Source organism: Phascolarctos cinereus, unplaced genomic scaffold (assembly GCF_003287225.1).
Source record: "Phascolarctos cinereus isolate Bilbo 61053 unplaced genomic scaffold, phaCin_HiC Scaffold_5;HRSCAF=322, whole genome shotgun sequence".
NCBI classification, from domain to species: domain Eukaryota; kingdom Metazoa; phylum Chordata; class Mammalia; order Diprotodontia; family Phascolarctidae; genus Phascolarctos; species Phascolarctos cinereus.
In genome coordinates, this window is record NW_027555958.1 from 241,638,775 (window position 1) to 241,666,242 (window position 27,468).

General features: G+C 44.7%; 1 protein-coding gene across 1 annotated transcript; it reads left to right on the forward strand.

Annotated features, from left to right (window-relative positions):
* The first annotated feature begins 15,997 nt into the window (after positions 1-15,997).
* On the forward strand, positions 15,998-26,777 carry TULP1 (TUB like protein 1). The gene is given in 15 exon segments (XM_078155682.1): positions 15,998-16,044; positions 16,231-16,282; positions 16,758-16,947; positions 17,131-17,277; positions 18,305-18,445; positions 19,703-19,816; positions 19,921-20,037; positions 20,369-20,469; positions 21,820-21,990; positions 22,267-22,379; positions 23,149-23,208; positions 23,210-23,258; positions 23,447-23,545; positions 24,494-24,665; positions 26,467-26,777. Coding segments are annotated over 15 exon segments (1,707 nt in total). The 3' UTR covers positions 26,601-26,777.
* Positions 26,778-27,468: the final 691 nt, after the last annotated feature.

Below are 27,468 nucleotides of genomic sequence, written 5' to 3' on the forward strand. Positions count from 1 at the left end.
AGCTGGCACTCTTGGAGCAGTCAGAGGTCAAGTGACTTGCCCAGGGTCACACAGCTAGTATGCCCCAGAGGCAGGATTTGAACCCAAATCTTCCTGACTCTAAGCCCAAAATGCCTCTTGTTCTGCACATAGCAAACACTTGATACAGGTTAACAAAATTGAATTTAAAGAGTAGACAAAAAGCCACTCAAATGATTTTTTTAAACAAATTGATTTAAATTTACATAACCAAATCAGCATTGTGTCTACTATGTGCCAGGCACTGTGCTAGGTGCTATAAAAAAAAAATAAAACAATCCCAACTCTCCCCTGTGACTCTAAGTAACTATAGCATGCACAGTGGCCACAGCCTGGCAAACTGTCTTGGCAGATGGGCTAAACCAGGTTGAGGGTAATTGACAGGCATCAAACCCATTAGGGGACTTAGGGGAATGTCTACCCCAAACATGTGAAGACTTCCCTGGTAGAATGAGAGGATGAGAACCATTTGTTCCAATGGCCATGAAGGTGGCTGAAGTAGGCACGGAGAAGCACTTAGAGCTTGGTCAGACACTGAAGCTGCCAAGGTCATCCGCTGTGTTCCCAACCATCACCAGCCATCCTGACTTTTGTCTTGCCACTGGATTTCAATGACTCTGGAAGAAAGAGTGAGGCTGATGACTTTATGCAATTCTGGCACTTAAATCCGATTCACAAACAAGTCAAGACATCAACCTGTGAGATCATTGGTCCTCTTCAAAAACGAAGGTCGGGGGCAACTAGGTGGTGCAGTGGATAGGGAACCGGCCCTGAAGTCAGGAGGACCTGAGTTCAAATCCAGCCTCAGACCAAACACTTGACACTTACTAGCTGTGTGACCCTGGGCAAGTCACTTAGGCCCAACTGCCCAAAAAAAAAAAATGAAGGACGAACAACAACAACTTATATTCTAATGAAGGAGGCAAGTATACAAACAGAGAACAAATATAGAGAATAAATACAAAATGGTCAAATACGAGGCATTAGGGAGATCAAGAAAGGCTTCATGTAGAAGAAGGTGGCACATATGCTTCATCTTCACGGAAGTTCTGGATTCTATGAGGTGGAGTTGAGGAGGGACAGCATTGCAGGCAAAGGGAACAGCCAATGCAAAGGCTAAGAAATGATGTCATTCATCATGTGTTCAACTCAACAAGTATTGATTATCCTTATTCCCCTGCTGCCACTTCTCAAGACATTTCTGGAATTCATCTTTTGAAATTTAGGAAAGTCTGCAACACTACAGAACTTGGTAAAAACCAGCACAACATCATTTACACTGCAGAACTTCCCTGAATAAAATCCTCAATCAAGTAAAAGAATTCAGTGATGTAACTATCCACACAGGAAAAAATGAGTGGACACAGAATGCCTATTGACTGGATTATAATATGCAGTTAAAGTAACAGCCCATAGAACTAATCCGTCAGTATCCAGATCTTGGACAAACACAGTAGGTTGAACTGAGTCCAGAACTGAACAGGAGGAGAGCAGTCTAGATTGGCTTAGCTTCTCCCCAAAACACAGGTTCATCTATTTAATATGAATATTCTACTAGTAATGCTCTAGGGAATACTGTAGTCTTGGAAAAATTAAAGTTGAGTGTTATCCAGAGGGCAATGGAAAAATGAATGGTGGGTGTTAGTAGAGTACAACACATTATGAATGAAGGATTGCACAAGATATATGGTTTAAAGGATACAATCACAAAGATACATGCCTAGAAAGGGAGGCTGGTCAGTCATGTAATGGGCAGCCTATATGTTCCACTGATGTGCAAATGATGTCAGGAAGACTAGAGGAAGATAGCCAGAGAACCAGGCGGAACTTTTGTGGAGGATATGGCAAAAGCTGTGCAATACAAAAAGATATGAATGGGTTGAGAGCTGTATCATGGCAAGAAGTACCCACATTGCTGAGATCACAGATCTATTAAAGAACATATTGGAAGGACATTCCAAGACGACAGATCTTTTTCTGCATTCCTCATTTTCTGCAGATCCCAAGTGCTGGCAAATCTATCTAATAGCAACTACCTCTTAAGATTGTTGTGATGATCAAATGAAATAATAATTATAGAGAGCTTAGCATAACGTGGTCCATTGTAAGTACAATACAAACATAAGTTATTAAATTATTATTATTCCAAGGGCAGATTGGTTTTTTTTTTTGAACAGCCAAAAGGAATTCAGAGCTGAGTCTCCTAAATGAAGTGGATGATCCAACTGGGGAATATTTTTATTGCCTCCAAATGGGGTGACTCTCAAGCCAGGAGTTAGGGTTTCTTGCATGCAACTGGCTATCATCCTCCTTCCTTTCCTTATAGCCTCTCTCTGGCTATTGTAGCTGCTCTTCCATTCTCTACTTTCTCCTTCATCTCAATCCATCCTTCACATGCTGCCAGACCAATCTTCCCAAAAAGCCATTTCCATTATGCTTCTCCCTAACTCATAAACTTTTATTGGCTTCCCATTGTCTATAGTGAATGGAAATAGCTCTGAATGGACTTGGTATCAGGAGAGACCTCATCACTTCGTGGAAATATTCCATGCAACCCAGTGGTCTGTGAGCTGTCACAAGGAAAAGGAAGGGTTGAATGAGTGCTGCAAATAACAAATTCTAGATGCTCAGAGGAGGGAGTAGTCGCTGTGGGTTTGGAAAGAACCTGGATTTGGAGCCAGAAGATCCAAGTTAGAAGTCTGGCAAATCATCGTGCCTTTGGAAGACCATCTCTGACATGAAATTCACTTCTTTCTCACATGCATTCTAAGAACCTCCACCTTCCTTCAAAACTCAGCTCAATCACAAAACAAACAAACAAACAAAAAACCCAAAGGGCAGCGAGGTGGCGCAGTAGATACAGCACCGGCCTTGGAGTCAGGAGGACCTGAGTTCAAAGCCAGCCTCGGACACTTGATACTTACTAGCTGTGTGACCCTGGGCGAGTCACTTAACTCCCAATTGCCTTGCACACAAAAAACAAAAAACAAACAAACAAAAAAAACTCAGCTCAAGAGCCATCTCCAACAGGCCTTTCCTGATCCACCCCAGATACTAGTGTCTTTCCCTCCAAAAATATATTGTATTGAAGTATTTATCTTGTATGTGTTCTTCATATACCTACACTTGTATATGAGTCTTCTCCAATAAAACATAAATTTCTTGAGGACAGGGATTTGTGTCTTTGTATTACCAGCATCTAACACAATGCCTGACACATAGTAGGTACATAAAATTTTTTGATTGATTCAGGCTCTTTGTGCCTCAGTTTCCTCACCTGCAAAATTAAGGGATTAGATTAGATTCTTTCTAGGGTGTATTCCAGGTCTAAATCTTGTGATTTTATGCTTCGAAGAAGAAGGGAAATGAGATAAGCCCTGAATGATGGGTAGAGATTGGGAAGACAGAAGGGAGAGAAGAAGAAAGTCTTACTTGTGGGGGATGAGTATAAGCTAAGAAAGAGAGTAGGAAAAGTATAAGGCTAGTTAGGAAATAAGTTTGGTTAAAGAGAGGGTCCTGAAGGGAAAGACAAGATAAACATGGAAAAGTGTCATAGACTTAGGGCTAGAAGGGACCTCAGAAGTCATTAGCAAAACATATGCTATCTTATTCGATGCTCACAACAAAAATCCAGGGATAATATAACAGATATTATTATTTCCATTTTACAGATGAGGAAAGGGGGTCTTGACCTCAGAAGAGTTCAGTGATTTGCCCCTCGGTCACATAAGCAAACTAGTAAATGTTGGAAGAAAGATTCAAACCAAGGCCTCTCCAGCAATGGGAAGTTGATAAAGGTTTATGAGTCACAGTGTTCCAGGAAAATTAATCTGGCAGCATATGAAGGATGGATTGGGATGGAAGAGAAAGGAGAAATTGGAAGAACAGTTACAATAGCCTAAAAGAAAGGACATAAGTGATGAAAGGAAGATGGCAGCCAGTTGCAATGGAAAGGAAGGGTTTGTGGTGAGTTAGGAAGGAAATCTCAAGGAAGACATGAACACCTTAGTGCTCATGAGTGACAACATGTTAGTTATAATACTACATCCTATGCTGATTATAATTATAACTTTACATGTGACACTGGCTACATGACCTTCATTGCCTGAAAGGCCAGATAGGTTAAATTTCACCCTCTCCCCCAGAGTTCTCTGATACCCTTAAGGGTGTTTGGGGGTGTCTGGGCTCTCTGCAAATGACTCTAACCAACACTGATGGTGTTCTCCCAAGTTTAGGAGTGGTCCCTGTACTCTAGTTTATCTACTAACAGTTGGATTAGCTTTTGTGAAAGGATTTTTGTTGTTCAGTCATTTCCAATTCTTTATGACCCATTTGCGGTTTTCTTGGCAAAGATACCAGAGTGGTTTGCCATTTCTTTCTCCAGCTCATTTTACAGTTGAGGGAACTGAGGCAAACAGGGTTAAGTGACTTGCCCAGGGTCACTCAGCAATAAGTGTCTGAAGCTGGATTTGAACTCAGGAAGAGGAATCTTCCTGACTCCAGGTCCAACCCTCTATCCACTGTACCACTTAGTTGCCCCTAATCAACTTCATAATCAACTTATCCCTAACCTTAATATTGCCACTCACCCTAACCATACTATCAGTGGAGCACTGGATCTGGAGAGACTCAGGTTTGAATACCAGTTCTGAAACTTGCTATTTGTGTGACGCTGGGCTAATCACTTAACCTACGTTTTCTCATGACTCATATCGATATGCAACACCGGCACTGCCATGAAGAGATGCTATTCCAGAGGTCCATCAATTAGTGATGCTTTGGAGTTCTGGAAAGTTCTAGGAGGGGGCTGTGAAGACTTCTGGGGGAAAAGAAGCCAAAAACAGAGGAAATGGGAGGGTGGAGTTCACCAGTTCATGGCTAGTCCATACCCCATCCTGAGACCATGGGATCCCAATGTTTCAAGAGCTTATGTTGAAGGGGTGTCCTGATGTTTTGCTTTCCCCTTTTTAAGATACTGTGACAAGTCAAAATGGGTACATGATTTAAACATTAAGGATGATACCATAAGCAAACTAGGGGAGCATGGAATAATATACCTGTCAGACCTATGGATAAGGAAAGAATTTAGGACCAAACAAGATATAGACAGCATTATAGGATGTAAAATGGACAATTCTTATTATATTAAATTTAAAAGATTTGTACAAACAAAATCAATGCAACCAAAATTAGAAGGAAAGTAGAAAACTGGAGTGGGGTGGGGAGAACTTACAGCAAATATCTCTGACAAAAGCCTCACTTACAAAATATATACAGAACTGAGTCAAATTTATAAGAATACAAGTCATTCTCCAATTGATAAATGGTCAAAGCATATAGGCACATGAAAAAATGCTCCAAGTCACTATTGATTAGAGAAACATAAATTAAAACAACTCTGAGGTACCATCTCACACCTATAAGGTTGGCAGAAAAGGAAAATGATAAACATTGGAAGGGATGTGGGAAAATTGGGACACTAATGCTCTGTTGGAGTTGTAGACTGATCCAACCATTCTGGAGAGCAATTTGGAACTACGCCCAAAGGGCAATCAAACTGTGCATACTGTTTGATCCAGCAATACCACTACTAGGTCTGTATCCCAAAGAGATCATAAAAAAGGGAAAAAGACCCACATGTACAAAAATATTTATAGCAGCTCTTTTTGTGGTGGCCAAGAATTGGAAATTGAGGGAATGCCCATCAGTTGTGGAATGGCTTGAACAAGTCGTGGTATATGATTGTAATCCATTACAACATAATTGTGCTATAAGAAATGATAAGTGGGAGGATTTCAGAAAAACCTGGAAAGACTTACAAGAACTGCAGAGTGAAGTGAGGCAATCAGGAGAATGTTGTACACAGTAACATCAATACTGTACAATGAACAACTGTGAATAATCTAGCTATTCTCAGCAACACAATGATCCAAGACAATCCCAAAGAACTCGTGATGAAAAATGCTATTTGCCTCCAGAGAAAGAACTGATGAATCTGAATATAGACCAAAGCATACTTTTTCTTTCTTCCTTTCTTTCTCTTTTTCTCTTCTCTCTCTCTCTCTCTCTCTCTCTCTCTCTCTCTCTCTCTCTCTCTCTCTCTCTTTTCTGTTTGCATTTTCTTCCACAAAAATGACTAATATGGAAATGTTTTACATGATTGCACATGTATAACCTATATCAGATTGCTTACTGTCTCAGGGAAGGGGGAGGAGAGAAAAGGAGGGGTAGAATTTGGAACTGAAAACTTTTTCAAAAATAAATGTTAAAAATTATTTTTACATGTAATTGGGGGGGGGATTAAAATTTTTTTAAAAAGATACCTTGACAAGCTGATGCTACTACTGCTGCTGCAGCCAAAGATGATGTCTGCCACACCAATATGGACAAGGGTTGGTGAACTAACCCATGTCCCCTTGGAGACAATTTCCTTCTTCCCTGTCTCTGAGTTGGGAAAGGAAGCAAATCCCATTACCTGAGAGGCATCTCTGAATTTTGAGAAGTAGTCTAAAAGCAGGAAAAGCTGATTCATGCCACATCCAGCAGCACTTATCTCTGGCTGCCATCTATCCAATGAATTCTCTTTTGCTCTCATTGCTTTCATTGCTCCTGTTTACTCTCCTTTGTGTAGAGAAAACCTAGTAGCCACTAATCCTGGCTTTGTGATTACTACTAACTGGGGAAATGTCCAGTCTGGGTGGAAAGCTAGAGACAAAGATATAGGTCACTTCAGCAGGAGGCACCAAAAGGTCACCCTCTGGGGAAGGAAAGAAACAAGGATTTACTAAGTATGCCAGGCACTGTTCTGAATGCTTTACAATTATGAGGTCATTTGATCCTTATAACAGCCCTGGGAAGTAGGTGCTATTATTATCCTCATTTTACACTTGAGGAAACTGAGGCATAAAGAGGTTAAGTGACTTACCCAGGATCTCCTAGGCTAATGAGTGCCCGGTAGTGTCCACTACTCAGCTAGTATGCAGTGGTCAGATTTGAACTCAAGTCTTCCTAACTCCAAGCCCAGAGTTGTATCCATTATACCACCTAGTTGCCTCTGGGGAGTCATAAATTCCCAGGCAATTTGCCATTACACTCTTGAGCCAGCTCAAGTTGACAAGCAAGAAAGAGAAAGATGAATAACCTAAAAGTGAATCAACAGCCCTCAGACATATTGAAATAAACGTTCAAGCCAAAAGCCTAGGAAAGAAGTTTCTATGTACACATAATCCCCATCCTGGCAGTGATTTTCCTGTTCCTTACCATTACTGCAGAAATTAATTTAGTATGTGAGGGAACAATTAACTACATCTGTTCACATGTAGGTGAGGATTAATGAGAGGATCTTCTCCACCCATCATTATTATAAGGATAACAATACTTCCACTATCACTTTCACTTTTTTGTAGTTGTTTTAGTGGTGATGGTAGTAGTGGTGGTGGTGGTGGTGGTGGTGGTAGCAGTAGTGATAGTAGTAGTAGTAGTAGTAGTAGCAGCAGCAGCAGCAGCAGCAGCAGTAGTAGTAGTAGTAGTAGTAGTAGTAGTAGTAGTAATATAGTACATATTACTGGGTTTAGTCCCCCAAACCCCATTTGGTCAGATCCCCAGAGCACAGGTGGCCACATCTCCCCTCCAGGATCTAGAACAACCCTGAGAGGACAAAGGTAGGAGGGTGGGGAAGAGTTTTTATCTAGTATTGTTGTTCACTGGCCTCCATCTGATGTGTTTCTCCCAGTATTATTCAATCAGCTGGTATCTCCACAATATCCAATGCTTGTAATTATCCACCCAATATCAAATAGCCAATTAGTATCAATTAGCTTTTACAAAGGAATATTGACAGATAGAGAAACATACCCCAAATAGGGGCACAATCTCTCCAGGTCATTCCCTGGGATGCTGGACTCCAACTCAAAGAAGTGACAATCAGTATTTTCCTCACCAGTTTTACTACTGAAAGTGGCATACTCAATGGACAGTTAGTCCCCTTGCTTGCAGGACATTGTGTCTCAGCTGCCAAGTCCACTGCTGGGATGGGTAAAGAAGGTCAGTCTTCAGGGAGCTTGGCTGTTGTGGTTACTGGCATACTATGGACTCCATTTACTGGATCTCTGATGGCTTAAAAAAAATCCAACCTTAGGGACAGCTAGGTGGAGCAGTGGATACAGCATCGGCCCTGGAGTCAGAAAGTCCTGAGTTCAAATCCAGCCTCAGACCAAACACTTGACACTAGCTGTGTGAGCCTGGGCAAGTAACTTAACCCCAATTGCCTTAAAAAAAAAAATCCTGGTCTATTCTATCTCATACACACTCACTTAAAATAAAATTTAAAAAAAGAAAAAGAAACATAACAGAAACAGAAGGAACAAGACTCCATAGGTTCACAGCTACATGGCATGCTCGAGGCCCCTCACTCCCCTCAGAGGCTTACAGCACTTCTTATCTCACTCACAACAAAGGAAGAAAAAGATTTCATATTTTTAAGCCTTAAATATTCATACTCAGTTCTAGCCCAGCAGCCAAAAGCCAATGCTTTTCATCACAATGTAGCAAGCTAACAGGAAATAAAGAATACCTGGGTGTGCTCTCATGCAGAGAAGGAAAGGGGCTGTCCATCCTCATACATCCAGAAGTAGGCTCACCAAGCTTCTGCATGAGTTAATATCAGGCAGAGAATATCAAGCATGGCCTAAGGACTGAGCTCTCCTTGGTTAGTAAAATAATAATAATGAGATACATCATGGTATAGCGGAGAGAGATTGGACCTTCATTGGGAAGAGGAGGAAGAGAAGAAGGAGCAGGAGGAGCAGGAAGAGAAGAAGAAGAAGAAGAAGAAGAAGAAGAAGAAGAAGAAGAAGAAGAGAAGAAGAAGAAGAGGAAGAGGAAGAAGAAGAAGAGGAAGAAGAAGAAGAAGAAGAAGAAGAAGAAGAAGAAGAAGAGGAGGAGGAGAAGAAGGAGAAGAAGGAGAAGAAGGAGAAGGAGAAGAAGGAGAAGAAGAAGAAGAAGAAGAAGCAGAAGAAGAGGAAGAAGAAGAAGAAGGAGAAGAAGGAGAAGAAGAAGAAGAAGAAGAAGAAGAAGAAGAAGAAGAAGAAGGAGAAGGAGAAGAAGGAGAAGGAGGAGAAGAGAAGGAGGAGAAGGAGGAGAAGAAGGAGAAGAAGAAGAAGAAGAAGAAGAGGAGGGGAGGAGGAGGAGGAGGAGAGGAGGAGGAGAAGAGGAGGAGGAGGAGAAGAGGGGGAGGAGGAGAAAGAAGAAAAAGAAGAAGATGATGATGATGATACAGCATGGTGTAGTGGATAGAGAGCCAGCCTCAGAACCAGGAAGCCCAGAGCTCAAGTCCTACTTCTAATACATATTCATTCTGACCTTTCTCAAGTCACTTAACCTCTTAGTGTCCCAGGCAACCCTCCAATCAACAAGTAATTATTTGTATTATGGATGTAATATTGCTTGCCTTCTCAATAGGTGGGGGAGGGGAGCGATGGAGGGTAAGAATTTGGAACTCAAAATTAAAAAAAAATAATGTTGTTTCTTCTTTCTCATTTTTACCGCATGACTAATGTGAAAATATGTTTAATAAGAATGTATGTGTAGAACCTATATCAGATTGCACGCCATCTTGGGGAATAGGGAGGGGAGGGAGGCAGAGAAAATTTAAAACTCAAAAGCTTGTGGAAGTGAATGTTGAAAACTAAAAATAAATTAATTAATTTTTAAAAATTAATGTTAAAAAAATAAGGGGGGAAAAGTAATGATTAAGCCCCAGGAACTGTGTGCTAAGTGTTGGTGATACAAATACAAAGAATGAAACAATCCCTACTCACAAGGAGCTCACATGAGATGACAACAGTTACATATATAAATAGACATATTGTAAATATTAAGTGAATAAATATAAATATATGCAAAGTAGTTTGGGAGACAGAAGACCAGAAGTTGGAGAAATCAGGAAAGGGTTCATTCAAAAGATGGTGCTTGAGCAGTGTCTTGAAAGAAGACGTTCTATGAAGAAGAAGAGAAGGAGAACATTCCAGGCAGATGGGACAACGAATGCAAAGGCCCAGACACTGGAACTGGAATGTCACATGGAAGGAACAGAGAGAAAGTTAGATTGTCTGGGTTGCAGAATACAGGAGAGGAATAACATACAATGAGGCTGGAAAGACACATTGGAGCCAGATTACGGAGGGATTCAAAGGTTCAACAGAGGGGTTTATACTCTATATTAGAATCAAGAGGGAGCTAGTGAAGTTTATGGAGTGGAGGAGTCACATGGTGGCATCTGCACAGTAGGAAAACTACTTTGGCAGCAATGTGTAGGATGGACTGGAGTAGAGAGAAACATGAAGCAGTTAGGAAGCCATTGCACTAATATAGGCAAGATATGATGAGGGCCTTAACTCAAGTGGCAGCTGTGTGAGTGGAAAGAAGGGATTAGAAGAGATATTTCAAAGGTAGGTATGGCATGATTTGGCAACCAACTGTATATGTTGTATGAGGAAGAGTAAGGAACTGAGGATGATGCCAAGTTTACAAAACTGGGAGACTGGAAGGATGGTGGTAACTGATAGAAATAAAGAAGTTTGGAGAGAGGAGGATTTGGGGGAGAAAGATGGGTTCAGTCTTGGACATGCTGAGTTAAAGCTGTCTCCAGGATATTCAGTTTGAAATATCCAATAGACAACTGTGACACCAAACTGAAGCACAGGGGAGAGATAGGGAACTGGATATATAGACAGATCATTAGCATAGAGATGATCATTAAACCCATAGGAGCTGATCAAATTATGAAGACAGACTATAGACTATGGAGGGAGAGAGGAAAGCCTAGGATAAAACCTTGGGGAACACCCACAGTTAGGGGGAAGGATATGGATGCTGAGCCAGCAAAAGAGACTGAGAAAGAGCGGTCAGATAAATATGAGGAAAACTTGAAGAGAACAGTGTAATTTTCTAAGAGGTGACAATCTGCTGAGAGAAAGAGAGAGAGAGAGAGAGAGAGAGAGACAGACAGACAGACAGACAGACAGACAGACAGACAGACAGAGACAGGAGAGAGGAGAGAGGAAAGAGAAGAGAAGAGAAGAGAAGAGAAGAGAAGAAGAGAAGAGAAGAGAAGAGAAGAGAAGAGAAGAGAGAGAGAAGAGAAAGAGAGAAAAGAAGAGAAGAGAAAAGAAGAGAAGAGAGAGAGAAGAGAACAAGAAGAAGAGAGAGGAGAGGAGAGAAGAGAGAACAGAAGAGAAGAGAGAAGAGAAGAGAAGTCAGAGAAGAGAAGAAGAAGAAGAAGAAGAAGAAGAAGAGAAGAAGAAGAAGAAGAAGAAGAAGAGAAGAAGAAGAAGAAGAAGAAGAAGAAGAAGAAAGAGTTTCCTCATCTCTCATTGCTTCACCTCATCTCTCAACCTTTGACCTGGAGTTCCCTATACCAATGAAATTACAGGTCTTTGACAAAAGACAAAAACAACCCTCCCTCTCCCCTAGAAAAAATGCCCCAGCATTACAGATTGAGGGCTGGAAGGACCTCAGAGGCCAACCCCTTCATTTTACAGATAAAGAAACTGAGTCCCAGGAAGGTTAAGTGTTTATTTAGCCCAAGGTCACAAGAATAATAAGTATCAGAAGCAGGACTTGAGCCGACTTCCTCTTATTACAGAGCTAGTGTTCTTTTCTACTGTATTATTTCTGCTTTCCAATGAGATAATAATAACACCTCAAATTTGTATACAATTTTATTTTACTGAGCCTTTTCCCCTTTCATATCCTCTTTCACTTAAGAGCTCTAGCAATCATAGATATGTAGGATTTACAGCTAGAATTGACATATTTCCTCTCCTTCTGGTGAACATTTCTTTTTTCCCCATTTAATAGTATTTTTTCCAATTGCATGTAAAGATAATTTTCAACATTCACTTTTATAAGATTTTGAGTTCCAATTTTTTTTCTCCCTCTCTCCCTCCCCTCCCCCATCCCCAAGATAGCAAGCAATCTAATATAGGCTATACACGTGCAATCATATTAAACATATTTCCTTAGCAAACACGTTTTAGAGAACCATCTAAGCCACAGAGAAATTAAGTGACTTGCCTGTGATCAGACAGCTAGTAAATACCAGAACATGGATTTGAATTCACTCTGTCTGCTACAAAGACAAATGAAATTGGAGGACCACTGTCCTTGAGGAGCTTTCATTGTGCTTCCTGTTTATTACGATTATGGCTAGCACACAGGAGCAAACAGCAAGGAGGTAGGTTTAACACAACCAACCAATCACACCAAGCACTTCCTAATTATTAATTCCTAAGAAGTCTATTCTGTGCCAACCAGTGTTCTAGATGTTGGGGATAGGGAGTTCCCTCAAAGAGTTCACATTCTATTGGAGGAGACAACATGTACACATCACAGAAGTGTATTGAGGCCAGCCGGTGCTGGCTCAAGAGATCCAATTGTTAAATTTACAGAGTGAGCATTTATACTTTGGAAATCAGCAAATGTTACAAATCAGGACTTGATTCATTGTTTTGTTCATTGTCTAAGTCTTAAGAAAAGGATGGAGAAAATTTTAATAATGAAGACCAAACTTAAATGTGAGTTGTATGTGCATTTTTGAGAGGAAGAGCCAGTTGTTAAATATTTACTAGCACACTGTTGCACATAAATATATAAAAATATATTCAAAATAAATACAAGGTAACTTGGTGGGGAGGGTAAATAAATGCTAGCATTTATCTGGGGTATCAGGAAAGACTTCCTAAGAAGGGGACAGGAGCTGAGCCTTGAAAGAAACTAAGGATTCTGAGAAGCAGAGGTAAAGGGGGATAGCATTCTAGAAATGGGGGGACAGACAATGAAAAAGCAGAAAGACATGAGATCAGCATGAGGAACAGCAAGGCTAGTTTGGCTGGACCTTAGAGTGCAAGAGGAGTAATGTGTAACAAGGCTGGAAAGGCAGCAGGGGCTTTAAATTCTGAACAAAGGAATTTATATTTGATCTTGAGGTAATGAGGAGATATTGGGGTTTGTTGGGCCAGGGAGTGACATAGTCAGACCTGAACTTCAGGAAATTCACTTTAGCAGGTGTGTGGAGGACAGATTGGAGAGGGGAGAGCCTTGAGGCAGGGAGGACAATGGATAATGACAGCCTAAAGCTGGTTGATGGCTTGTGTGAGTAGAGCAAAGGGGCCATCTATAAGAGGTTCTGTGAAGACAGAAAGGACAAGAGTAGTCAACTGATTGGATGTGGTAGAGAGTAAGGAGTTGGGGATGACAGCAAGGTTGTGAACCTAGGTGACTAGAAGGATAGTGGTGACCTCAACAGAAACAAAGAAGTTGGGAAGGGAAGTGGTTTTGGGGGCAAGTAATGAATTCTTTTTGGACATGTCGGGTTTGGCAGGAAATGTTGGAGTCATGCTTTTGACACATGTACAGGTTCTAACTCAGAATTCTGGCACCTGGGGCAAAAATTCGATTGAAGGGGCACTTCCATGCCACAATGAGACATAAGAGTTACCATTTCATTTGTAGCAGATCAGAAACAATGAAAAACAGACTGAGTTCAGAGGCTCATTGCCAATTAAGTGAAGAAATTCACCAAGGTGAAGAAAAGTTTGACTCCAATAAGCCAAAGACCATCTAGTAAGTTAGAATCAGTGGAAGGCAAGTACCCTCATCAATGAATCACAGATCCTTGAAGTATTAAAAAAAAAATCCCTTCTAGTAAGTGCCCTCCCCCACCATTCCTTACTGATGTAATTTTCTGTTCCTATATCCCAGTTCATTATCAATGAATATAATTTTAAGTATGTTCAAATAAGGGGAGGGGGAGAGATATATAATTTAATCAAATCAATTAAATTAAATCTCCTTGGGGCAGCTAGGTGGCTCAATGGATACAGCACCGACCCTGGAGTCAGGAAGACCTGAGTTCAAATCCAACTTCAGAAGTTTACTATCTGTGTGACCCTGGGCATGTCACTTAACCCCAACTGCCTCCAGAAAGAAAAAAATTAAATCTCTTACTAAAGCCTGAAGGAGAACGTACCCCTGGCCCTCAAGAAGAGTGTTTTCTGATGATTTCCACAAGAGACTCAATGGAGAAGTCACCAGTATTATTCTCTTTTCTATCATGATGGCAAGCAGGATTAGTCATTTCTTGGTCAACATCAGTTTCTCTCCCAGAATTGGTAGAATGAAAGTCTTTATTTCAGATTCTTTACAAACATTATAAGAAGTAATTATCAGCTTGTGGAATATTTGGTCATTAGTCCATTTTCATTTTTGAATGAATATTCATTGAGCATCTGCTACACAGGAAACCCTACTACTTACCCCCACATATGACACTCCAGCTCTGTTATCTGTATCTTTATACTGGCTGTCCCCCATGTCTGGAATGCTCTCTTTCTCCTTGCCTTTACCTGGTAGTTTTTCCCATGGCTTCTGGAAAGACTCAGCTCAAATACAGCCTTCTGCAGGCAGCTTTTGCTGGATCTCCACAGCTTCTATTGCCTTCTCCTCTGAGATTACCTTCAGTCTACTTTGTGGATTTTGTATGTAACTAGTTATTTACATGTCTTCTCCTTAGACTATGAGCAGAGTCTTTGACTTTCTCTGTATCTCCAGCACTTAGCAGAGTGCCTAGCACAGAGTAATCATTTAGTAAATGCTTGGTGACTGGCTCATTGGTGCAATTCAGAAGGAGAAATGACAGATATAAAAACAAAGGCAACCTTTAATGTCCCTTTCAGATCTTTAAATCTATTATTCTATGATCTAGGGATTATGATGGGGACAGAGAACATCAACCTACAGAAGGCACAGTGGATTGAGTGTCGGAGTCAGAAAGACTTGAGTTCAAATTCTGTTTCCTCATCTGTAAACGTCCTTAAAGTTCACAGATGCACCTTAGAGATCATCTAATTCAAACCATTTATTTGAGATATGAAGAAAATGAGGTCAAGAACGATAACTCGGCTCATTCAATATCATGTGGATGTTTAGAACATTAGCCTCAGGGTTCCAGACCGGGTTCTGTCGTTCTTCAGGTCCATGTGTGGCACCTATCACAGATTGCCTTGTCCTTTGAGATGGGTGCTATTATTATTCCTATTGCAGATGAGGAAACTGGGGCTGAGAGGTTATGATCTAACCAGTGTCACACAGGTGAAGTAAGGAATTCAGCAAGTGTCTGAGTCAGAATTTGAACTCAGGTCTTTCTGACTCCAGTACTCTACCCACTATAGAGACTTTCTGTCTCCATCCTGATTCCTAGATGATGGAATCATAGATTCAGAGCAGGAAAGAGACCTTACAGGCATCTATTTGTCTCCTCCCTTTACAGTTAAGGAACTGAGGCCAGGAAAGCTTATTTAGTTTGTCTAAGGTCACACAGTAAATAGCAGAAATGGGATTTGATGCCAAATCCAGTAGTTTTTTTTCTTTATTTATTTTTGCTTTTTGGTGAGGCAATCGGGGTTAAGTGACTTGCCCAGGGTCACACAGCTAGTGAGTGTTGTGTATTTGAGGCTGGATTTGAACTCAGGTTCTCCTGACTCCAAGGCCAGAGCTCTATTCACTGGGTCACCTAGCTGCCCCTCAAATCCAGTAGTTTTCAAGATGACCTTAAGCATCCCACTGTGAAATCCAGACCAGGCAGTGTGACAGGTCGAAGCCTTGGAGGAGAATAAAGGTCATGAGAGCCAGGCTGAGCAAAGGAGTGGAGAGAAAAGACACCCATTTCCATGGTAATACTTAGGGCATAGCCCAGTCCTGACCCCCGACCCAGGTGTTGCTTCCAGTTCTTCCCAGGATCATACAATGCCTACCTCTGCTCCTTTTCTTTCCCTCCCCCATCGTCCAATACACCTCCAGCTGTCCTGAGCCCCAGTCACAGGGGATGAGCTGTAGAGATTAGCCAAGCAAGCAGTAGTCTCCACACACAGCCCTGGAAACCAGAAAAGGCAAAGCCGGGAAGGGGAGCTATATCCCCAACATGCCTCTGGAGGACAATACCCTCCGAGAAGTCTGGGCCTCTGAAAGGTCAGTGGTACCTCCTAATACATTCACCCTCGCCTTATCTGAGCTCCTGGCTCTGGGAGTTCCAGGACCCTCCGATCCCTGGAGGAGAGAAAGATCCTGACTCGGAGGTGTTAGAGGGGCAAGAGGGGGCTGGGGAAGAAAGCATTCAGAGGGGCTAAACACTGACTCTCCTCCTTCAAACCCCAGTGAGCTGGAGGAGGAACCCGCGAGCCCTGAACTACAGACGCGCCCCAAACAGGTAGCCAACCCCGCTAACCTCCCCCTATCCTGATGAGATCAGATGGAAACGAGTCAGCTCACGCAGCCGGCTCACACTCCATTAGTGTGTGTGTCTATGCGAGTGACTTCCCCTGAGGGTGGGTCTCAGGAGTCAGGGGGTTGAGGTGTTATCCTGTGGTGTGGTGATGTCTCGTGGAGCTGAAAGGGTTTGGGGAGTGCTGGGGAATGTCTAATGGATGAACGCACCTGGGGATATGGGGCAAATCAGAGGAGTGGGCTTTGGGGTATGTGGGTATATGTATTCCTGGGCCCTCTCCAGGGTCACCGTGGGCATGAAAAGGAGGGTATCCATTCCTTCTTCCTTTGCACCGCCCCTCCCCAATAATCCGCGGTTATTTCTAGCCTCAGCTAAAACCGATTAGCCTCAGTAGCCTGACCCCTCAGGGCCTTACCGTTCCCTGGTTACCCTGAGGGCAGCCCCTCCCGTCGGCCAGTACCACCTCCCCACCCCACTCCTTGACCGCCACCCCCTGCACCGCACCCCGGTCCCGCAGCGTCTCGCCGCAGGGCAGAAGCCAAAGAAGAAGCGGCCCGAACCCCAGGAGTGCTCCAGCCCCGCCGAAGCCAAACCCCGGAGAAGAGCAACCGCAGGGCGTGGGGACGAGCGGGGGGCGCCACCGCAGGGTGAGGAGAGAGCTGGGATCCAGGGCTGGGGGGAGGCAGGGCGAGGGGAGTACCCCTACCCTGCCCCTCTATTACTGCCCCCAGGTTGGGGAGAGGGAAAGTGGACGCTGTGCAGGGGGAAGGGGGCGGGAGTGTCTCCCGGGCGCCTGGGTCGCTGTCCCTGACCGAGATGTCTCTGCCCAGAGGGGAAGAAGGGGCGGCGGCGGGATGAGCCGCCCAGGACCCCTGCTGAACCGAACCCCTACGCCAAGTTCATTCGTGACCCCGAGCGGAAGAAGCCAAGCCCCGGGGAGACTTTCCTCGTAGCCCGGGCCCCAAACGTGCAGGAGGGTGAGAGACTGAATGAAGCCCCTGAAGATGATGGGAGGAGGTAGCTGGGGGCACCGAAGGAGAAAGGAAAAGTGGGGCTGAGAAGGGTTAACAGAAGAGGGAGACTGGGAGACCGAGAAGTGGTAGCAAAGAGAGACATGGAGCAGAGAGCTATGAGGTGAGACAGAGACAAATAGAGAACAGGGAAAGACGGAGAAGAGACAGAGAAAGATAGGAGAGACATAAACAGACAGGCAGAAGCAGAGAGAGATGGGGGAGAGAGACAGATAGAGATGGGTAGAGGGGAGAGAGAAAGAGAAAGAAAGAGACACAGAAAGAGAGAGAGACAGAAATAAAGAGAGACAGAGGAGATAGAAGACAAAGGAAAGGGAAAAAAATAGAAAGATAGGGTACAAGGGGAAGAGATAAAGTAATACAAAAGAAGAGAAAGAAGATTGAGACAGGAGGAGAGAGAAAGAGAGACAAGGAAGGAAAGCTATATAGAGAAGAAAAAGGATAGAGAAAAAAAGATAAGTGAAAGGGAACAGATAGAAAGGCAAGAAGGAGAAGAAAAGAAAGATAAATAAAAAAGAAAAAACATAGATGGAGAAGTGAGAAAGAAGGAAAAGACAGAAAAGGAACAGAGACAGCAAACAGAGAAGAGGACAGGAGAGACAGGCAGGCACAGAGACATAACATTTTAGAACTAAAAAGGACCTTAGAAATCAAGATATAGACATAAAGTAATAGAAGGATGCTTCTCCTAGAAAGTACCTTCCCCCAAGACAAACATAGAGTCACATAATCGTGGAAAAACATACACTCCTGTCTCTGGTCTCAGGTTGGGCTCTGAGAACTGCTAGAAAGGAAATGAGAAACACTATCCCTCCTTTCTGGGCCCTCAACCCTAGTCCCTCACCAATTCCCAGGGTCTTCGTTCTCTTCCAACTCCCTTTCCCCAGACCCTTTCCATTCTGGGTCCCATTCCCCCAGAAGAGATTGATTGGGGAAGGAACAACCCACATGATGAGGTTGTGTCCATCCCTAGAAGAAGAGGAAGAAGAGGATGAGGAGGAAGAAGACGAGGAAGAGAAAAAGAAAGAGAAAGTCTCGCTTTTAAAACCTTCAAAGAAAGTCCTCAAAGGAAAAGCAGATGGAGACACAAAGGGAAAGGGGACCCAGCCCCAAGGTGAGAAGGAGGAAAAAATTTAAGATGAGGGAAGAATGTATAGAAGGGTAAAAGAGGCTTTAGGATGGAAGGAATAGGAAGAAGGGATCAAGAAAAAAGAGAAATTCAGCCAAATCAGTCAATCAGTGAATTCTGAACAAATACTATGGATAAAATTGTACAGTGAGCACTGTGAGGATCCAGAGAGGTACCTTCCCCTGGGGAATTTACAGTCTAGTTGGGGAGACAGTCTAGATGTACACACATTTTAAAACATTAACTTAAAATACAAGTAGATCACCTGTAACTTCCTATACCAGCCTGGAAGTCAGTACATAGTAAATGACCAATGATAGTAAGGAGTTCAAAGAATGGATTTGTATTTGAAGACCGGACCTGGGTTCAAATCCTGACTCTGCCACCCCCTACTTGGGGTTACTCTGGGCAAGTCACTTAACATCACTGACCCCCAATTTCCTCAACTATAAAGAGAAACAGTTGGGCCTTCAGATGATTTCAAAGGTCCCTTCCAGTTCTAAATCTCTGATCTTACAGTCCTTTCCAGTAGGTGTACCAAGTAGATGGTTAGAACCAATGAGAGGTTGTTAAGTCATTCAGTCATATCTGACTCTTCATGATCCCATGGACTTGTCTATAGGGTTTTCTTTGCAAAGATACTGGAGTAGTTTGCCATTTCCTTCTCCAGTGTGTCCCCATTTTACAGATGAGGAACTGAAGTGAATGGGGTTAAATGACTTGCTCAGGTCACACAGCTAGTAAGTGTCTGAGGCTGGATTTGAACTCAGGTCTTCCTGACTCCAGGCTAGCTCCCCCTAAGGAGAGGTAGTATAGTATAATGCAAAGTGTGTTGGACTTGGAAATTAAAAAACTGAGAGTAAGTCGTTTGCTCAAAGTCACACCAGATTAGGATTCGAACCCAGGTCCTCTGACTTAGATTGTCAATTGATTACCCTGTGGTTTCATTCTATATCCCTTTGAATTTCCAGACCAAAATATTGTTCTCTACAAGCCATCATACAGTACATAAGTTGCTTCCTCCTATTAGAGTGTAAATTCCTTGAGGGCAGGAATAGTGTCTCTTGTATTTGTATCCTTGCATTGCACAATATTATGGTGGGCATGATCCCTGACCTCTAGGAGTTTATAATCTTACTGGCAGTTGAGGAAGGGACCTCAAGGATGACAGGATATGGAGGGGACATCAGAAGCCCTTAGTCCCTTTTTTCTCCTTTTTTCTCTGCTACCCCCAATCCCTAGGAGATCTGGGAAGCCCTGCTGTCCCCCGAAAAGCTGTCCGAAATAAGAAGAAGGAAGCAGCAGCAGGGAGTTCAGCTGGGGAGGAGCCCAAGATAAGAAAGGACAAGAAGAAAGGTGAGACCTGCCTACCCTCCCACCCTTAATGCCAAAGTACTGGGAATGGGGGAAGAAAGTTATGCTTCCACCATTTTGATTATCTCCTCTCTCCCCAATCCTAGAATCTGGTGAAGCTGAAAAGGACTCCACTGTTACACCGACTGGAAACAAAAAGATGCCAGAATCTATGTTCCAGGCTGGAGGAGGTGGCCCTATAGAAAAACCATTGAAGAAGAAGGGTGAGGACCACCCCACATTCCCACTCAGGTTTTCCTGATTACCTCCATCTTGCTCCACTCCATTAAGGCTTGGGGTACCAAAATCAGTGGACCAGATACCTTTGGGGGGAGGGACAGAAGAGTCAAGTCCTGCTGCTACTGCTGCTGCTGGTAGTGGTGGTGGTGGTGGTGGTGAGATCGACATCAATGGTTTCCCCCACAGTCTGAGCGCCAGAATGTTCTGGGAGGAATCAGAACTACCTCCCTCCCTTCTTCCCCAAGTAATTCCACTACCTTGGGGTGGGGATGAGGCACTCAGGGAGAACTTCATCACCCTCTATTTCATCCCCAGCCTCCCCTAAAGTTCCAGAAGCTGAGAGTGAGGAGGAAGAGGCAACAGCCAAGAATAGCAACAGAAAGGGAAAAGGGAAAGGAAAAGGGAAAGTCCCAAAGGTAGGATCCCTAGGGGACTGGATTAAAGGTCTCCTCAGAGCGCAGAATGTCTGGGACAGGGATGGAATTTTAGGGGAATTTTGGGAGAATCAATTTGCAGGTAGCTTAAGGAACTTGGGATCCTGTGGGTGGGACAGGGTCTTTCCCATTTCAGAGTGGGACATAACCAAATGTAGGACAGAACAGCCCAGTGCCTGGTGCTACCTGGTCTCTCAGCCCTGCCCTCTGAGGTCCAACCATCCAATGGGGCCAAAGTGCCCCCCACTTACACCCACACACAAATACCTTTCATACTTGGACACATTCACACTCAGGCACATTCATGCTCAGATACAAAAGCATGTTCACACAAAGATGAATACATGTGCTATACATACACAGGCACACATGTATACAAAGAAAGAATAAAAAAGCATGTATTAAGTGCTTACTATATATGAGCGGCAGCCTAGCACAGTGGTTAGAGAGCCAGCCTTGGAATCAAGAAGGCCTAGGTTCAGGTCCCACATTCCCCATACTGTCTGGGTGACCCTGGACCAGTCACAACCTCTTAGCGCCCTAGACAACCCTCTAGGTTGCAGAGAAGGTGCCAGCCTGTATTGTCAGGGGAAGTTTTCTCACCTGGAACTTGCCTATACCAATGAAACCACAAGCCCGGTCCTGATCCCTTACTAGTGCCAGGTACTGTGCTAAGGATGCAAACACAAAAGAGACACTATCCCTGCCCTCAAGGAGCTTACACTCTAAATGGGGAGACAACATATGGACTGAATAGTGGCTAGGAGTAAACACTGTTTTAGTCTGGAAATTCTAAGGGATGTAGAATGGAACCATAGGGTAATCAATTGACAATCCATTCCTAGAATTATTCCAGAGAAATATACATATACACACATATCCATTGGCATACGTGTACATTTTTGTATACACATAGACATTTGCACATGCAAACATTCACTAATAGACACAGTTATACGTGTACACACACATTCGCGTATGTTCTCATGCATACATAACAAAGATTTGGGGAGATGATTTTTTAAAAAGAAATTTTAAAATCCATTGTTCAGTCCCTAACGCAAGCTTCTAAGAGGTAGAAACTGGGGGGGGAGAATTTTTTTTCATTTCTCATGGAGGCCCAGGAAGAGGGGATGTGCTTGAAGGGAGATTCAGACCCAGCATAGCTGGTTCCTCCAGTTTCTATCTTCCGGATATAAGGATAGGCCCCCCTCAAGAGCTGTGGACAAGGAACTTAGGGTAGGTTACCCCTGGGGATTTGGAAATCCTGGGACAGAATCTTGAATGAATTGGGGTCCCCTGATATATTCCTGCTGCCCTTCCCCCATCTAGAAGGAAGAGAGGCCCCCATCACCCCCTATCGAGGTGGATGACCCCAAGGAGTTTGTGCTGCGCCCAGCACCACAAGGAAGAACTGTGAGGTGCCGGGTAACCCGTGACAAGAAGGGAATGGACCGGGGATTGTACCCCTCCTACTACCTGCACCTGGACAGTGACCGGAAGGTGGGGAGTAGGCACAGGAAAGGAAGAGAAGGAATGGGGTAGTGTGGGAAAGGAGAGATTGGGAGGTGATGGAAGGGGCTAAGAGTTGGGCCAGGGACAGATAGGTCAAGGATGGGCATGAGAAACCCTACAGATCAGAGGCGCTACAGGTGAGGGGTTGAGACTCCCTCTCTTCGCCTTCTCCTGTTCCTTGTCTGCTCTTTCCCAGATTCCCAACCTCCTTCCCACGCAGACCCCTTCTCTCTCTTTCCTCCCACCCCCCCTTTCCTACTCTAGGTATTCCTCCTAGCTGGCCGAAAACGGAAAAGGAGCAAGACAGCCAATTATCTCATCTCTGTTGACCCCACCAACCTTTCCCGGGCAGGGGAAGACTTCATTGGCAAGCTCAGGTGTGTGTACATAGGGGGCAGTGTGGTATAATGAAGAGCCCTGGACTTGGAAGTTGGAAGACTTGGTCCCTAGTTCTGGCTCTGACTAGGTGTATGACCTTGGGCAAGTCACTTGCCTTATCTATAAAAGGACAGGTTGGACTGAAGGTCCAAGGTCCTTTGTAGCTTTGTTATTCTGTTCTGTGAGTCCTGAGCAGTTGGGCAACCTGGCTGGGCAGGGCAAAGGGTGGGGAAGGTGACTTAGGCAAGGGTCAGAAACAGGGAGGATTAGGCTGGGCCCCTTGGACAGACCTTTAAAGGAATTCACATATCCTCTTCCCAAAACCATGGGGGAAGAAGGGGAGGAAGAAGGGCCAAGGAACCTTCTATATTCTCCAATCAGTAATTTCTGTATTGTGCCCTACAGTTTACATAACCCATATTCTCCTCTGATACTCAATACAACCAGTCAGTCAGAGATACTTGTATCTCTGTAGTTGGGGATACTTCCCTCAGTTAATTAGTTCTGCAAGCCCCTGTGTCCTTCCCTCAATTAACTAGAAATAGGGACCCCTCCTGCTCTCAGATATAGGGACCATCTGGTGGCTCTAGGTAATAGTGGGAAAAGACAATAGAGAAGAGGGAAATAAAGACCACCACATATGACCTCCACCCTTTGACCTGCCAGTCTTCCAACCCATTCCCTGGACTTGGCCCTCCACATACACACACATCTTTAGCACTACCCAGATTCCCCTGCCCCATCTCAAGTTCTGCCTCTTGGTTATAGGTCTAACCTTATAGGGTCCCGATTCACCGTGTTTGACAATGGAAAGAATCCCCCATCATGGAGGCGCAGATGTGGGGACCTATCGACAAGAATTGGCAGCTATCATCTACGTGAGGACTGAGCTTCTTTTCTAATGCTCTCAGCCTTTGGCTCCCCTCAAACCCCACCCCACCCCCGCATCCCAAGTTCCCTCTAGCTACCATCCTAGCCCTAGCTTCCTCCTCCCAAGGACCCCACAGTCCCTGCTTCCCATCCCAGGCCCACTTAGGGGCCAGACTGACTGGAATCTCCAACCTAGGAGACCAACGTTCTGGGATTCCGGGGACCCCGTCGAATGACAGTTGTCATCCCAGGCATGAGCTCAGAAAATGAGAGGATCCCAATCCGGCCACGAAATGTGAGCTATCTCTACCCTCTGAGTTTTACCCTGCCCCCTGCCCCCTGTCCTAGCTATTCCTGCCCTATGGATGACCCTAAGGGAGGGGAGGGCTGCCCTCTTCACCTGACCCAGTATTTTCAACCCCTCTGCTCCTTCACACTCACCCTCAGGCAACCACATGAACTCCCAAATTCATATTTACCTGGTTGTACTAAAAGCAGAATTCAAGAAAACAACGATAGGTTTGGAGTTTTGTTTATAAACTTATTCAAAATAAAATCGACAGCTATTTGAGAGTCTGCAATGTGCAAAGCTCCCTGCCAGGAGCTGTTTACATGACACTGAATAATAAATTAGATTGAGTTTTTCACTGTTCAGCCAGTGGTGGCCTAGTGTTGACAGAGCCCCCTCCCCACAGGCACACTTACAAGGACATAGGGACATAGAGCACAGATAAGGAAACTGAGACCCACAAAGGGAAAATGTTTTGCCATTTCCACAAGCATAGAGACGGACTCACAGAACATACACAAACAGACTCACTGGAGATAACATTCCACAAGGACACTAGGTGTTTGTCTTTAATAGACACACATTCACACAAACACGTAAGCAGGCTTAGGCTCTATGAAATGGAACCAGCAGAAGCATTCAAAACCTGCATGACCTCAGAGGCAGTGCTGTATAGTAGAATAAACACTGGATAGGGAATCCAAGGACCCTGGGTTCAAATCCTGACTCTTCCACTTACTCCCAGTGTGACCTTGGCTCAAATCACTTCCCCTTTCTGGGCCTTGGTTTCCCCATCCATAAAATGAGGACTAGAATCAGTTGATAATTTCTAAAGCCCTTTCTAGCTCTAAATCCTATGATATTGGCCCCCTTTCCCCTGTGTCTTCCTCCCATACTCCCTAGTTGGGCTTAATGATTGGCCCCATTACCTGATGCCCCCCAAATTGCCTCCAGGATAGTGATGGGCTTCTGGTGCGCTGGCAGAACAAGACAATGGAGAATCTGATAGAGCTACGAAACAAGACACCCATCTGGAATGAAGAGAGTGGCTCCTATACCCTCAATTTCCAAGGACGGGTCACCCAGGCCTCTGTTAAGAACTTCCAGATTATACATTTGGATGACCGTAAGCATTTTAGGGATCAGGGGGCTTCCAACCCAGAATGACCCTAACCCTTCTCTTTCCTTCCTCCTCACCTTCCACCCGCCCACCCCCACTGGAAACTAAGGGGATATCCAGTCATCAACTGAGAGATGGCTAATTTTTTTTTGAAGTCATGTCTGACTCTTCTTGACCCCATTTGGGGTTTTCTTGCCAAAGATCCTGGAGTGGTTTGCCATTTCCTTCCCCAGCTCATTTTATAGATGGGGAAACTGAGGCAAAGAGGGTCAAATGACTTGCCCAACTAGTAAGTGTCTAAGGCTGGATTTGAACTCATGAAGATGAGTCTTCCTGGTTCCAAACCCAGTGCTCTATTCAATGTGCCACCTATCTCCCTCCAACATCCAGACAAGCACAGCAATTAGTTGAGAAGCATTCTGTGTCATGGAAAGAGTTCTGAGTTTGGGTTCAAATCCTGGCCCTGCTGCTTAGCATCTGTGTGTTCTTGGGTAAATCACAACCTCTCTGGGCCTGAGGTTTTCCCGTCTTTAAAATTAGGGCTTTAGACTTGGATTACATCTAAGGTTCCTATGACTTACTCAGTCTCCTAGTTTCCCTCCCATCCCACCCTTGTCCACCTTTTCCCCAAGACTCCACACTGTCCTTTCATGCATCTGTGAAAAGGGTATTTTTTGAGAGGCTCCTGTATGCCCCAATATAGTAGGTCATACAAAAGACAGAGTGCTTTCTTAACAAATACCTTAGTTCGATGAATGAATCTGGTAAAGGACACCATTCCTGCCCTCAAGAAGCTTACCACCTAGCTGGGGAAGGGGAATTTAAAACAATAAAAATACTGAACTGTGCTATCTATGCAGGCCAAGGAGAGAGGCTCTTCCCACTGGGATAGGAATGTCTAGTGGGCACATAGGGATATTTTTGGGAAGAGCTCCAGGTTCCTGATGCCTGGTAAACACAGAGCACAGCTCCCTCTCCCCAACCCCCATTGAGAAGTCCCCACTGTCACCTGTCTGAAGGCCTTGGGAAGCTGCTAAGTAGATCAGGTTTCAGCTAAAGCAGGGTCTGCTGTGGTTGGGAGTATTTTTAGCAGCTTCCTGTCCCCCTGGATGCTGGGGGTGGATGGGGGGGTGCTTGGCCTAGGGGATGAGACATGGGGGCACAGGACAGATGAGGATATTTTAAGAGTGGGGAATGGAGGCCTAGGATAGGGAAAACAGGACTGAGCTAGATCTTGGATCTAGAAGAGGAGACTGTCGACTAGTTGGGGGTGGGGAAAGTGGAACTGAAATGAAGTGTGTAGTTGAGCTAAGAGTACTTAGGCTATGGGGAGGGGGGAGGGGAGACAAGGATGAAGCTCTAGGGATGGGATCAGTGACAGGAAGGAGCCATTGGTGAGTGGGTTAGGAGGGCCAGGCTGTGGCTAGAATAAGGTCCCTTGGGACTGGAGGGTCCTGGACCTGAGGGTAGAGAGGGCAAACCAAAGATAGCCCTGTCCCCTAATAGTTGAAGCCTCGGGGGCAGCTAAGTGGAGCAGTGGATAGAGCACCAGCCCTGGAGTCAGGAGGACCTGAATTCAAATGTGGCCGCAGACACTTGACACTTACCAGCTGTGACCCTGGGCAAGTCACTTAACCCCATCACCTAGCCAAAAACAAAACAAAACAAAACAAAAACAGTTGAAGCCTCAGTGAATCTATTGTGTCTTTCTCAAGCACAGGTGGTGGGGGGAAGGGTTGAGAGGCCCCCTGAGGTAACAGTGCCAGAAGCCAGGGTACTCCAACCCACACCTTCTGTCTCTCTCTAGCTGACTATATCGTGCTGCAGTTTGGCAGGGTGTCTGAGGACGCATTCACTCTGGACTATCGATACCCACTTTGCGCCCTACAAGGCTTTGCTATAGCCCTCTCCAGCTTTGATGGGAAACTGGCCTGTGAGTGACCTCTACCTTGCCCCTAGTGCTCCAAGACTCCATGCCCTGTGTGGAAGAGGACTCCAACAGAGACTGTGATCCTCAGCTTCTTTCATCCTGGAGGTCTTTTACTGTAAACTCAAACCCCAAGGGTCCCTCCACCCCAGAGATTCCCAACCTATTTTTAATGGTCCTTGCCAAAGGGACCCTCGGAGAAGTGACCCCTCTGCTCCAGGAGCCCTGATGTGAGTTCCACTCCCTTAATGATCCTTGACCCTGCTTCCAAAGCTACTGACTCTAATTCCTGGAGGGCTCGTCTCTAGAGTCGCCCCCACCCCCATGCTGCCAGCTCTTGGCTGAGACAAGGGGAGGAACTGAGACAGCTGGGAGGAGATGAGGAACATCTGGACTCAAGTTGGCGCTGCACATCTGGATGTGGTGCTCTCCCTCTCCCTAGCGTGCCTCCCCCCCCCATCCTCCCAGTTACTTCCTGTCCGGGAGCAGTTTGGGGTTGTATATTTTTAAACCACTCTCCCCTTTTTCTCCTCCTCTCCCCCACCTCGAGCTGCACTGGGGCTCTGAACTGGGTCTCCCTGGGGCAAGGTTGAAGAGGCTGACTTGCAGGGGATGTGCAAATAAAGCAATTTTCCTGGCGGTGAGCACAACGCTCACTGAGGAAGGGTGCAAGGGGACTGCGAACGGAAAGAGGGTTGTTGGGGGTGGGGGTTGGAGTGAGAGGAATATAAGAAGGGGGAGCTGAGAATGAGGACCCGACCTCATTGCGGGATCCTGAGGGAGCAACTCCGGACCCGCAGGAAGCTCTGCGGATTAAATTAACCCCATCCTTCCCAACCCATTCTGTCTAGCTTCATCCCCCCAGAATATTAAGGGAAGTCT